Source organism: Piliocolobus tephrosceles, chromosome 16 (assembly GCF_002776525.5).
Source record: "Piliocolobus tephrosceles isolate RC106 chromosome 16, ASM277652v3, whole genome shotgun sequence".
Lineage (NCBI taxonomy): Eukaryota > Metazoa > Chordata > Mammalia > Primates > Cercopithecidae > Piliocolobus > Piliocolobus tephrosceles.
Window position 1 is genome coordinate 34,779,810 of NC_045449.1, and position 14,083 is coordinate 34,793,892.

At 41.8% G+C, this 14,083-nt stretch overlaps 1 protein-coding gene across 2 annotated transcripts in view; it reads right to left on the minus strand.

The window, feature by feature from the left end:
- Nucleotides 1-14,083, minus strand: part of GDPD1 (glycerophosphodiester phosphodiesterase domain containing 1) — a 52,337-nt gene that overhangs the window by 19,760 nt on the left and 18,494 nt on the right. For both annotated transcript variants that reach the window (XM_023204642.2, XM_023204641.2), the window contains exons 3-4: nt 11,881-12,016; nt 7,297-7,342 (exon numbers count right to left, since the gene is read on the minus strand). In XM_023204642.2, coding sequence (XP_023060410.1) covers nt 7,297-7,342; nt 11,881-12,016 — 182 coding nt within the window. The remainder of the gene's footprint in view (nt 1-7,296; nt 7,343-11,880; nt 12,017-14,083) is intronic.

The following is a 14,083-nucleotide window of genomic DNA, read 5'->3' on the forward strand; positions in this document are numbered from 1 at the left end:
GGGATTACAAGTGCCCGGCACCACACCTGGCTACTTTTTTGTAATTTTAGTAGAGGCGGGGTTTCACCATGTTGGCCAGGCTGGTCTCAAACTCCTGGCCTCCAGTGATCCAGCAGCCTCAGCCTCCCAAAGTGCTGGGATTACAAGCGTGCGCCACTGCACCTGGCCTACTTTTTGTTTTTTTTTTTTAATTTTTAATTTTTTTTTTTTTTTTTGAGACTGAGTCTCGCTCTGTCGCCCAGGCTGGAGTGCAGTGGCCAGATCTCAGCTCACTGCAAGTTCCGCCTCCCGGGTTTACGCCATTCTCCTGCCTCAGCCTCCCGAGTAGCCAGGACTACAGGCGCCCACCACCTCGCCCGGCTAGTTTTTTTTTGTTTTTTGTATTTTTTAGTAGAGACGGGGTTTCACCGTGTTAGCCAGGATGGTCTCGATCTCCTGACCTTGTGATCCGCCCATCTCGGCCTCCCAAAGTGCTGGGATTACAGGCTTGAGCCACCGTGCCCGGCCTTGTTTTATTTTTTGTAGTGACAGGGTCTCACTGTATTTTGCCCAGGCTGGTCTTGAACTCCTGATCTCAAGCAAACTTGCCACCTCAGCCTCCCTAAGTGCTGGGATTACAGGTGTGAGCCACCACACCTGGCTCTCTAGTCCCTTTTGACTCTAATGACTCTAATCATTTATATAATTTACTATACATACTATATAGCTATTGTAAAAATTGTTCTACTTCCACCTGAAACTTCAATTCCGCTAATCTGCAAATAACAAAATGGTGAAAAATTCTTTATTCCATCTTATTATACGGCAAATAAAAAAATGCACTATCAAAAAGTAAATGAAATCCATGTCAGAAAATTAAATTATTTATAATTAGAACCTATGTGAAAAGCAGCATGTACATTAAAGAGGAAAAAAGGAAAAGTCTGTTACTATATTTCTTGTAATTCTGATGGGGGTCTGGGTTACTCTGATGGGACTGGCAATCATTGGCTCTGCCTCTCTGACCACAGACTAAATATATGACCAGTCTAACCTGTTAAGCATAACAATATGGACACTGGGAGAGAAGGCCTCTTGAAATCCTTTGCTGAATGGATCATGTGCAAGCTGCCAAGAGTTCATCTCTGTGGAAAGGGTGTCCCTAAAAGCAAAGCTAACACAAATGAAAGCAAAAGCAAGAAACGGAGATAGAGAGAGACCAATTACTGCTTGAGCAACTGGAATCAGTCATGTCTGAGGGCATATAACCCCTGGACTTTCTAATTATGAAAGCCAATACATTCTTTTTAAAGTTTTTTTCTTAAGCTATTTTGAGATGTATATCTAACACTTATAACTGAAAGAGTTTAAACTTATCATAGGCTACATGATTAAACTTTAAAAATTATGTTTATAGTAGATAGCTTGTATACATATATATATATATATTTATTTATTTATTTATTTATTTTTTTGAGACAGGATCTCAATCTGTCACCCAGGCTGGAGTGCAGTGGCATGACCATAGCTGACAGCAGCCTTGAACTCAGCTCCAGTGATCCTCCTGCCTCAGCCTCCGAATAGCTGAGATTAGAGGCATGTGTCACCATACCCGGCTTTTTCTTTTCTTTTTTTTTTTTTGGAGATGGAATCTCGCTCTGTTGCCCAGCCTGCAGTGCAGCGGTGCTGTCTCGGCTCACCACAACCTCCGCCTCCAGAGTTCAAGCAATTCTCCTGCCTTAGTCTCTGGAGTAGCTGGGATTACAGGCATCTGCCCCACCATGCCTGGCTAATTTTGTATTTTTAGTAAAGATAGGGTTTCTCCATGTTGGTCAGTCTGGTCTTGAACTCCCAACCTCAGGTGATCCGCCCACCTTGGCCTCCCAAAGTGCTGGGATTACAGGCATGAGCCACCATGCCTGGCTCCCCCTCCTTTTTTTTTTTTTTTTTAAGTAGAGATGAAGTCTTGCTTTATTGACCAGGTTGGCATTGAATTCCTGGCCTCAAGGGATCCTCTCACCATGGCCTCCTTGAATGCTGGGATTATAGGCATTAGCCACCATGTTTTTACCTACCCATTATTCTTCCTTCCTTTGGAAACCTGTATTTCACATCATATCTCCTTATCTCACATTGTTCCAATAGGGCTGTCAACACACTACCCACTGCCCATTCACCCTCGGGGGTGGGCATATAATCATAATAGCCCACTTCTTTTCTTCAAGATGGCCACATGACCCAAGGTGGGCCAAACAGTATCTTTCTCTGGGACTTCATGCTTGAAGCTCATAAGGAAGATTGCCTTTTTGTCATGGTGTGGGCAAATAAAAAATTAATTTAGCAGTCAAGTAAGATGCATGTAAGAATCAGTTTACAAAAAGGTCAAACAGATGAAACTAACTTTGGAACAGCAAAATAACACATAAGAATATTCTATCTAACAGCGAGGGAATGAGAAAACTAAAATGTGTGCTGAGAAAAAAAAAAAGTGCTATAGTGATGTAAAGATACAAATATTAGGCTAGGTGCAGTGGCTCACTCCTGGAATCTCAGCACTTTGTAAGGTTGAGGCAGGAAGACTGCTTGAGGCCAAGAATTCAAGACCAATCTGACCAACATAGCGAGACCCGATCTCTACTTAAAAATAATAATGCATAAATTAGATGCCTCAGCCAGCTTAGAATGTAGAAGAACATTTGGAAAAAGAGAAGTTTGCTCCAGTATTTTTCTAGGCAGAAGGTAACCAGCTAGGAAGTGGTAGACTATAAAAAGAAAAGAGGAAAATAATAGGAAATAGGAAAAATAGACAAGGAGTATGCCATAGGATGTGTTGGTTGATGGAATAGTGGCCCCTGTGCAAGTTAGGGGCCACTATTGAAATAGTTTTCACTATTTGGGGAACTTTAAAATGATAATTATAGTCAACTCTAGATCATCCAAATTATGCGTTTTCCATGAAAAAAAAAAAGGTTACTTTCAACTAATTGGGATAGATAATAATAAACACTTTGGTTAACTTTTTTTTTTTTTTTTTTTTTTGAGACAAAGTCTCGCTCTGTTGCCCAGGCTGAAGTGCAGTGGCATGATCTCAGCTCACTGCAATCTCCACCTCCCAGTTCAAGCGATTGTCCTGCCTCAGTCTCCCAAGTAGCTGGGAGAACAGGCGCATGCCACCATGTCCAGCTAATTTTTGTATTTTTAGTAGAGATGGGGTTTCACCACATTGGCCAGGCTGGTCTGAAGCTCCTGACCTCAGGAGATCTTCCTGCCTCGACCTCCCAAAGTTTGAGGATTACAGGCGTGAGCCACTGTGCCAGGCCAATTCAGCATTTTTTTTTTTTTTTTTTTTTTGAGACAGTCTTGCTCTGTTGCCCAGGCTGGAGTGCAGTGGCATGATCTTGGCTCACTGCAACCTCTGCCTCCCGGGTTCAAGTGATTCTCCAAACTCAGCCTCCCGAGTAGCTGGGACTACAGGTGTGCATTACCACACCTGGCTAATTTTTGTATTTTGGCTAGGCATGGTGGCTCATGACTAATCCCAGCCCTTTGGGACAAAGAGGTGGGCGGATCACCTGAGGTCAGGAATTCAAGACCAGCCTGGCCAACGTGGTGAAACCTCATCTCTACTAAAAATACAAAAATTAGCTGGGAGTAGTGGCGGGCACCTGTAATCCCAGCTACACAGGAGGCTGAGGCAGGAGGATCACTTGAACCTGGGAGGCAGAGGTTGCAGTGAGCTGAGATTGTGCCACTGGGCGACAGAAGCAAAAGTTCATCTCAAAAAACAATAATAAAAATTTTAAAATTTTTGTATTTTTAGTAGAGACAGGGCTTCGCCATGTTGGCCAAGCTGGTCTCAAACTCCTAACCTCAAGTGATCCACCTGCCTCGGCCTCCCAAAGTGCTGGGATTACAGGTGTAAGCCACTGTGCCCGGCCTGGTAAGCAAGAACTCTATGCAAGGGAACAGGATAGAAAAAACGGAACCACTTTTTGACGAATTTGAGTCAAGTTTCTTGTTTTCTTTTCTCTCGCTTTCTTTTTTCTTTTTTTTTCTGAGACAGTCTCACTTTGTACAGTGACTTAATCATGGCTCACTGCAGCCTCCACCTCCTGGGCTCAGCAATCCCCCCACCTCAGCCTCCCTAGCTAGGACCACAAGTGCATACCACCATACCTGGCTAATATTATTTTTATTATTTTTGTAAAGATGGAGTCTCTGTATGTGGCCCAGGCTGGTCTCAAACTCCTGGGATCAAGTGATCCTCCTGCCTTAGCCTCCCAAAATGCTGGGATTACAGATGTGAGCCACTGCCATGGTTCTGAGTCAAGTTTTTACAACAGTTTATTAGTCTGTTCCAAATGCAGTCAACTCCACATTTGAGGATCAGTCTAAAGTCAATTATGATATGAGATGAATGCAATATAAAAGGAAAGCTAATTATTACTATTCCTTTCAGATATCTGAAACTTGACAGTACACAGTGTTGTTCTTTTTTTTTTTTTTTTTCACAGCATTGTTCCTTTTTTTTTTTGTTTTTTGAGACAGAGTCTCACTCTTGTTGTCCAGATTGGAGTACGATGGCGTGATCTCAGCTCACTGCAACCTCTGCCTCCCAGGTTCAAGTGATTCTCCTGCCTCAGCCTCCCAAGTAGCTGAGATTACAGGTGCATGTCACCACGCCCGGCTAATTTTTGTATTTTTAGTAGAGGATTTCACCATGTTGGCCAGGCTGGTCTCAAACTCCTAACCTCAGGTGATCCACCTGCCTCGGCCTCCCAAAGTGCTGGGATTACAGGTGTGAGCCACTGCACCGGACCCACAGCATTGTTCTTAATACAACATTTGAGAATAGTGTTCCAATGGAGAGGCAGTATGGTACAGCTGAACACTGGTCTGCTAAGAGAGAGACCTAGTTCAAGTTCTAGCATTGTTATTTCTTTGTTATATGAACTTGATTAAGTTAGTTTGCATCTTTAGACTTCAGTTTCCTTGTCTATAACAGAAGACAAGATTAGACAGTCTCAAAGGTCTCTTCACATTCAAAAACTGGCTGGGTGTGGTGGCTCATGCTTGTAATCCTAGCATTCTGGGAGGCCGAGGAGGGGTCAGGTAAATCATTTGAGGCCAGGAATTCCAGACCAGCCTGGCCAACATGGTGAAACCTCATCTCTACTAAAAATAAAAAAATTAGCCAGGTATGGTGGCAGGCACCTGTATCTCAACTATTCAGGTGGCTGAGGCATGAGAATCTCTTGAACCCAGGAGGTGGAGGTTGCAGTGAGCTGAGATTGAGCTACTTCACTCTAGCCTGGGCAACAGAGCAAGACTCTGTCTCAAAAAAAAAAAGAAGAAACAGTTTCATGACTTTATGAGGGACATACAAAACCAGGAAAAATTTAAAACTTTTTTTCCTCAAAGGATTTTTTTTTTTTTTGAGACAAGGTCTCACTCTGTCACCCAGGCTGGAGCATAGTGGTGTGAGCATAGCTCACTATAGCCTTCAACTCCCAGACTCAAGGGATCCTCCCACCTCAAGTCTCTTCAATAGCTGGGACTATAGGCACATGCCACCATGACTGGCTAATATTTTTTTTAGAGACAGGGTCTCACTATGTTGCCCAGGCTGGTTTCAAATTGTTGGTCTCAAGCAACCCTCCCGCCTTGGCCTCTCAAAGTGCTGAGATTATAGGTGTGAGCCACCACATCTGCTGGATTTTTAAATTTTTATGGGACTTTCTTTGGCTTTGCTCTACAAAGGGAAAAACAGGAAAAACTTCATTTCTGAAATTTTCTTAACTTTCACAAGTCCAAAATTGACACAAATATTATAATAGCTTGGCAAGTATAATTCTATAAACTACAAGAATGAAGAAAAGTTTCCTCAAACCAACAACTTCAACTTACCTAGAAATTGAAATCAAACACATCTGAGGTTTAAATATCCCTTAGAAATAACTAATGTTAAACTTTTTCTGATTTTTATTTCGTTTTCAAAAATTCCCCTATCCGTGGTCAATTTTTTTATTTTAGAGACAGGGTCTTGCTATGTAGCCCAAGCTAGACTCCCAACTCTTGGGCTCAAACGAGCCTCCCAACTCAGTCTCCCAAGTAGCTGGGACTAGAGGTGTACGTCACCACACCTGACTTCGCCAATTTTAAATCTAGTTCGTGGAGCAGTTACAGTTCTTTTAAAAAATTAATATAAATGGAGCTGACATTTAACCAAGGTTTCAACTAAATCATACCAAGATTCATGAGATTTAACATCTTATGGTGTTATTGAGTTATACATTTGAATCATTAAAAAATGTGAGACAATGTCCCTTGTGACAATGAGGGAGCCCGTATCTGTTCAGCACATATCTTAAGGTGGTATATTTTCCATTCTAACATCTGCAGTAACTAACAAGTTGGGTCAAGGGACATGTTTCTTTGTGAGAAATGTTCCCTCAGAAGAAAACTGCTAAGTGAAGATGACTAGGAAATGGTTTATTTGAATGACAGAAGTCTGTTTAATCATTTAAAATATGGAGCAGCTAAAAGACAGAATTAAATATTATGGAACCAGAAAGGATTTGAAAGGGGTCCTTTCCATTTCTTTTTATTTATCTATTTATTATTTATTTTATTTTCATTATTATTATTATTATTATTTTAGACAGAGTTTCGCTCTCGTTGCCCAGGCTGAAGTGCAATGGCGCAATCTCGGCTCACTGGAACCTCACTGAAAAATCATCATTTTTTAATGATTCAAATGTATAACTCAATAAAACCATAAGATGTTCAAATGATTGTCCTGCCTCAGCCTCCCAAGTAGGTGGGATTACAGGTGCACATCATCATGCCTGGCTAATATTTTTTGTATTTTTAGTAGAGATGGGGTTTTGCCATATTGGCCAGGCTGGTCTCAAACTCTTGACCTAAAGTGATCTGCCTGCCTCAGCCTCCCAAAGTGCTGCGATTACAGTCATGAGCCACCGTGCCCAGCCCTTTTCATTTATTTTTTATTATATTTTTTTGATGGATGACTACTATAAGTTGTGGCAATATTCTAGAATTTGAACCTTTAGAAGTGAAATGTTTCTTGTCATCAGTATGCAGGTTTAAATTAACTGTATGTGAATTTAAGTAGCATAAATCAGTTAACTCTTTGGACCTGATAATTTTACATCAGATAATTTTCAAGGCTTCAGATTTGTAGGCCTGAGGGAACAAGCTTAGAGGCCAGTTACTTTTAGTAAGAACTTACTGTGACAAGAAAACACACATATGCTTCTCAACACAAATGTTTAAGCTACAAACAAAAAATATTACCTCTTTGAAATGAGACATCCAGTTTGCCAAGGTAAGGTGGGAGCTCCTTTAAAAGACATGATCAAAAAAAAAGTTAACTCTCAAAAAATAATCAGATTTTAATGTCTTACATTAAGACACAAAGATATGGTTTTTCAACATATAGAAGAGTAAAACACTACAAAACATGTTTACATAGGCACCCTTTAGCAGAACATCCCCAACAGCAAATTAACCATATTACTTATATATGCCATCTACAAAAAATATATCTGTACTATTTAATATAGACCTTTTCACAATAATATACAAAGATTTCAGTAGAAAAATGTCAAGAATACACAATTCAATGAAAACAAAAGAAAAATAACTAACAATTAAATAGATCTTTAAACTCATTAATAATGAAATGTTAATTAAAATTTAATTAGCAAATTTGGTATTATTATAATGCTCAATGCTAGTAAATATTATTTTTATTTTATTTTATTTTATTTTATTTTTGAGACAGGGTCTCACTCTTTTGCCTGGGTTGGAGTGCAGTAGCACAATTATACCTCACTGTAGCCTTGATCATCTGAGCTCAGTGCATCCTCAGAAGGATCTGTCCTTTTGGGAGGTCTTCTTTTGGGAGGCCTCAGACTCCAAAAGCACCGGGACTACAGGCATGAGCCACCGCACCCAGCTGGCAAATGTTCTTTTACCCAATAATTTCCCTTCTGGGAGTATATTTAGAGAAATAATCTTAAAATAGAGAAAATGTTATATAAATAACTTTTATAAATACAAATATTTATATATCTTTATAAATAAAAAGCTAAAGATAGAGAAAGCTTTAATCTTTATGCATAAAGCTGTTCAGTGCAGGCCGGGCACAGTGGCTCACCCCTATAATCCCAGCACTTTGGGAGGCTGAGGTGGGCAGATCACCTGAGGTCAGGAGTTCAAGACCAGCTTGACCAACATGGTGAAACCCTGTATCTACTAAATACAAAAAATTAGCCAGATGTGGTGGCGCATGCCTGTAATCCCAGCTACTTGGGGGGCTGAGGCAGGAGAATTGCTTGAACCTGGGAGGTGGAGGCTGCAGTGAGCCGAGATTGCACCATTGCACTCCAGCCTGGGCGGCAAGAGCGAAACTCTGTCTCAAAAGAAAAAAAATTTCAGTGCAGTGTTATCTATAATGGTGAAAACTTAGAGCTAATCCAATGTCCAACAATAGAAGAATGGTTAAAAATAACTATATATCCACACAATGGAATGGCTATAGTCATTTGAAATGTTTATGAAAGATAAGCATGGAATCTGAAAGGTCAAATATGGTATGATTCCAACTATATGACACTCTGGAAAAGACAAAACTATGGAAACAGTAAAAAGATCAGTGGTTGGCAGGGGATGAGGGAAGAGGGGACTGAATAGGCAGAACACAGAATTTTTAGAGCAGTGGAAACATTTTGTATAATAGTATAATTGCTGGATACGTATCATTATAAATTTGTCCAAAACCACAGAATGTACAAGAGTGAACCCTAATGTAAACTATGGACTATGAGCAATAATATTGTGTCAATGTATGTACCACTCTGGTGCAGATGTTAAAAGTGGGGGACCCTGTGTCTGTGTGGTAACTGTGCAGGTATGTGGGAACTCTGTATTTTCCACTCAATTTTTTTTTTTTTTTTTTGAGATGGAGTCTCGCTCTGTCGCCCAGGCTGGAGTGCAGTGGCTTGATCTCAGCTCACTGCAAGCTCCACCTCCCGGGTTTACGCCATTCTCCTGCCTCAGCCTCCCGAGTAGCTGGGACTACAGGCGCCCGCCACCTTGCCTGGCTAGTTTTTGTTTTTGTATTTTTTAGTAGAGACGGGGTTTCACTGTGTTAGCCAGGATGGTCTCGATCTCCTGACCTCATGATCCACCCGTCTCGGCCTCCCAAAGTGCTGGGATTACAGGCTTGAGCCACCTCGGCCTTCCCGGGATCAAGTGATCTTCCCACCTCGGCCTCCTGAATAGCTGGGACCATAGGTATATGCCACCATACCTAAACAATTTCCCCCCCCCTTTTTTTTTTTTAAGATGGAGTCTTGCTCTGTTGCCCAGGCTGGAGTGCAGTGGCACCATCTCAGCTCACTGCAACCTCCACCTCCTAGGTTCAAGCGATTCTCCTGCCTCAGCCTCCTGAGTAGCTGGGATTACAGGTGTGCAACACCACGCCTGGCTAATTTTTGTATTTTTAGTAGAGATGAGGTTTCACCATATTGGCCAGGTTGATCTCATGTTGGCCAGGCCAATTTTCCACTCAATTTTGCTGTAAACCTGAAACTTCTCTAAAAAATAAAGTCTAATTTCTTTAAAGCATGGAAAAGGCTGGGCACAGTGGCTCACACCTGTAATCCCAGCACTTGGGGAAGCCAAGGCAGGAGGATCACCTGAGGTCAGGAGTTCGGGACCAGCCTGGCCAACATCGTGAAACCCCATCTCTACTAAAAACACAAAAATTAGCCAGGTGTGGTGGTGCATGCTTGTAATCCCAGCTACTCTCGCTCTGGTTGAAAAGAGTGAGACTCTGTCACAAAAAAAAAAAAAAAAAGAAAAAAGAAAGAAAGAAAGAAAGAAAAGAAACATTATAATAAAAAAAAGAAAAAGGAAACATTATAAATGATAAACATTTTTCCATGCTTTCCATTGCCCAGGCTGGAGTGCAATGGCATGATCTCGGTCACTGCAACCTCCGCCTCCTGGGTTCAAGCAATTCTCCTACCTCAGCCTCCTGAATAGCTAGGATTACAGACGCATGCCAACACACCCGGCTAATTTTTGTATTTTTAGTAGAGATGGGGTTTCACCATGTTGGCCAGGGCGGTCCCCAACTCCTGACCTCAGGTGATCTGTCTGCCCAGCTAATTTTTGTATTTTTAGTAGAGACGGGGTTTTGCCATGTTGGCCAGGCTAGTCTCGAACTCCTGACCTCTGGTGATCTGCCCATTTCACCCTCCCAAAGTACTGAGATTACAGGTGTGAGCCACCTAGGCCGGCCATTATCATGTTATAATGTTAAAGTGTCTAAAATTCTATGTACATGATGCATGCACAGTGAGAATACAAATCTAAAAAACATGAAAGGTAGAATCCTGTTAACATAAGTGTTTTTTTGGTAGTAACTTTATGCATGATTTTTCCTTCCATTCATCAGTATTTACTATAATTAATATGTACATTATAATAATCTTTTTTTTTTTTTTTTTTTTGAGACAGAGGCTCACTCTTGCCCAGGCTGGAGTGCAGTGGTGCAATCTTGGCTCACTGCAACCTCCGCCTCCCAGGTTCAAGCAATTCTCCTGCCTCAGCCTCCCAAGTATCTGGGATTCCAGGGGCACCACCACACCCGGCTAATTTTTGTATTTTTTAGTAGAGATGGGGTTTCACCATGTTGGCCAGGCTGGTCTTGAACTCCTGACCTCAGGTGATCCGCCCACCTCAGTCTCCCACAGTGCTGGGATTACAGGCGTGAGCCACCGCGCCCTGCCTCGTTTCGTTTTTGAGACAGGGTCTCACTCTTTCACCCAGGCTGGAGTGCAGTGGCGCTATCTTGGCCCACGGCAGCCTCAACTTCCCGGGATCAAGTGATCTTCCCACCTCGGCCTCCTGAATAGCTGGGACCATAGGTATATGCCACCATACCTAAACAATTTCCCCCCCCCTTTTTTTTTTTAAGATGGAGTCTTGCTCTGTTGCCCAGGCTGGAGTGCAGTGGCACCATCTCAGCTCACTGCAACCTCCACCTCCTAGGTTCAAGCGATTCTCCTGCCTCAGCCTCCTGAGTAGCTGGGATTACAGGTGTGCAACACCACGCCTGGCTAATTTTTGTATTTTTAGTAGAGATGAGGTTTCACCATGTTGGCCAGGCTGATCTCGAACTCCTGACCTTGGGTGATCCACCCGCCTCGGTCTCTCAAAGTGCTGGGATTACAGGCGTGAGCCACCGTGTCCAGCCAATTTTCCTATATTTTAATAAAGACGGAGTCTTGCTATGTTGCCTAGCCTGATCTCAAACTCCTGGCCTCAAACAATCCTCCCACTTCAGCCTCCCAAAGTGCTGGAATTACAGGCATGAGCCAGCACACTTGGCCTCAAAACAGTTTTTAAAAATTTCCTTTGACATTTAGTATTTAATCAGTATTTAAATAATATTAGAAATTTTTTACTGAAGCAATATCTGATATTTACTATTTTTTAAAAAAATAGGCCGGGCACGGTGGCTCAAGCCTGTAATCCCAGCACTATGGGAGGCCGAGACGGGTGGATCACGAGGTCAGGAGTTCGAGACCATCCTGGCTAACACGGTGAAACCCCATCTCTACTAAAAATACAAAAAACTAGCCGGGCGAGGTGGCGGGTGCCTGTAGTCCCAGCTACTCAGGAGGCTGAGGCAGGAGAATGGCGTAAACCCAGGAGGCGGAGCTTGCAGTGAGCTGAGATCCAGCCACTGCACTCCAGCCTGGCGACAGAGCGAGTCTCCGTCTCAAAAAAAAAAAAAAAAAAAAAAAAAAAAATTACAGGCCGTGACACCTATTAGCTATTAGTTTATCATGCATTTTTACTTACACAGTATTTGAGATCAGAGATGTTTACATTGACCCCAGTTGCTCTCTTTAGATTCTCATCATGTGACACTACAACTTGTTCATCTTTTGTGATATGGCAGTCCAGTTCTAGCATATCAGTTCCGATTTTAACTGCACTGAAGAAATAAAAGAAGAATGACATTCTGACACTTAAGTATACATTTAGGTTACACACATCAGATCTAACAATTCAGAGTTACAAATCCAAAATCCCATAATATTAAAATATCTCAATACCATCACCTAGTATGACTTATTCACATGAAAATATTCTAAGTGAACTGAGAATAAAAGAATCATGTTGCCTCCTTTCCATAACCAGTTATCCTTAATTCTTCAACTGAATATAATAGAATACTGAATCTGAAGTTAAAAGATTTGATATTAACTCCTGCTTTGCTGTGAATTTGCATAACTTTGGGCAAGTAAATTCTTCTCTCAGGGACTACATTTTCACTTCTATAAAATGAAAGGATTAAATAACAAGACAAGGATGCTTGCTTTTATTTTTATTTATTTTATTTTTTTGAGACAGAGTCTTGCTCTGTTGCCCAGGCTGGAGTGCAATGGCATGATCATGGCTCATTGCATCCTCAAACTCCTGGGCTTAAGTGATCCTCCTGTCTCAGCCTACTGAGTAGCTGGAACTACAAATGGATGCCACTGTGCCCAGCTAATTTTTTATTGGGCTCATGTGATCCTCCTGCTGCAGCCTCCCAAAGTACTAGGTTTAAAAGCATGAGCCACTGCACCTGGCCACTTTTATTACTTTGATTTAACATAGTATTGAAAGCTCTAGCAATTAGGCAAGAAAAAATTAATAAAAGCATCCAAATTGGCCAGGCGCAGTGGCTCACACCTGTAATCCCAGCACTTTGGGAGGCCAAGGCGAGCAGATCACCTGAGGTCCGGAGTTTTGAGACTTGCCTGGCCAACAAGGTGAAATCCCATCTCTACTAAAAATACAAAAAAATTGGCCAGGCACGGTGTCTCAGGCCTGTAATCCCAGCACTTTGGGAGGCCAAGGTGGGTGGATCACAAGGTCAAGATATTGAAACTATCCTGGTCAACATGGTGAAACCTTGTCTCTACTAAAATACAAAAAATTAGCCGGGCATGCTGGCACGCGCCAGTGGTCCCAGCTACTCAGGAGGTTGAGGCAGGAGAATCGCTTGAATCCGGGAGGCAGAGGTTGCAGGGAGCCAAGATCACGCCACTGCACTCCAGCCTGGGCAACAGAGCGAGACTCCATCTCAAAAAAAAGTAACAAACAAACAGAAAAAAACCCAGCCTCCAAGTTTTCAAAGAGGCAAATTGGAGAAATATCTCCTGTCTTTCTACTTGGCTGGCCCTGCAATAATTAAACTTTCCTTACTGTAAAACCATTGTCTCAGTGAGCTGGTTTTATCTATGCAGAAGAAGAACTCGTTGGGCATTAAGAATCGGTCAACTTGGCCCGGCGTGGTGGCTCAAGCCTGTAATCCCAGCACTTTGGGAGGCCGAGACGGGCGGATCACGAGGTCAGGAGATCGAGACCATCCTGGCCAACACGGTGAAACCCCGTCTCTACTAAAAAAATACAAAAAACTAGCCGGGTGAGGTGGCGGGCTCCTGTAGTCCCAGCTACTCGGGAGGCTGAGGCAGGAGAATGGCGTAAACCTGGGAGGCGGAGCTTGCAGTGAGCTGAGATCCCGCCACTGCACTCCAACGAGCGAGACTCCGTCTCAAAAAAAAAAAAAAAAAAAAAAAACTGTACATATTACCTCAGAAATATTTCTAAGTTTGAAGTTTGTCTCTAGATGAAATGCTGGCTATTTTTAGAAATGTTTAGGAATTATTTGAAAAATATTTTCTATGTATGTTTATTGTTATTGACAAACTAATAGATAAAAAAGTTAGAACAATAGTAAGTGTATCTAGGACAACTTGTAAATTATTCTAGTAAAATTACCCCAAATTGGTATGTAAATAGCTAGAACACAGTGAGAAAATAAAATTTTTTAATCACTTTTGCCTTGAAAAATTTTCATGAATAACAGCATGCACCTACTTCCATTGATATATCAGATATTTTATAACTGAATTTTTGACAAGCTGTTGACAAATAAAAAAAATATATACAAAAAAGAAGTTGGAGATGCCAAGGTTTCAACATTTCCAGAAAAAGAAATAAAAACTCTAGC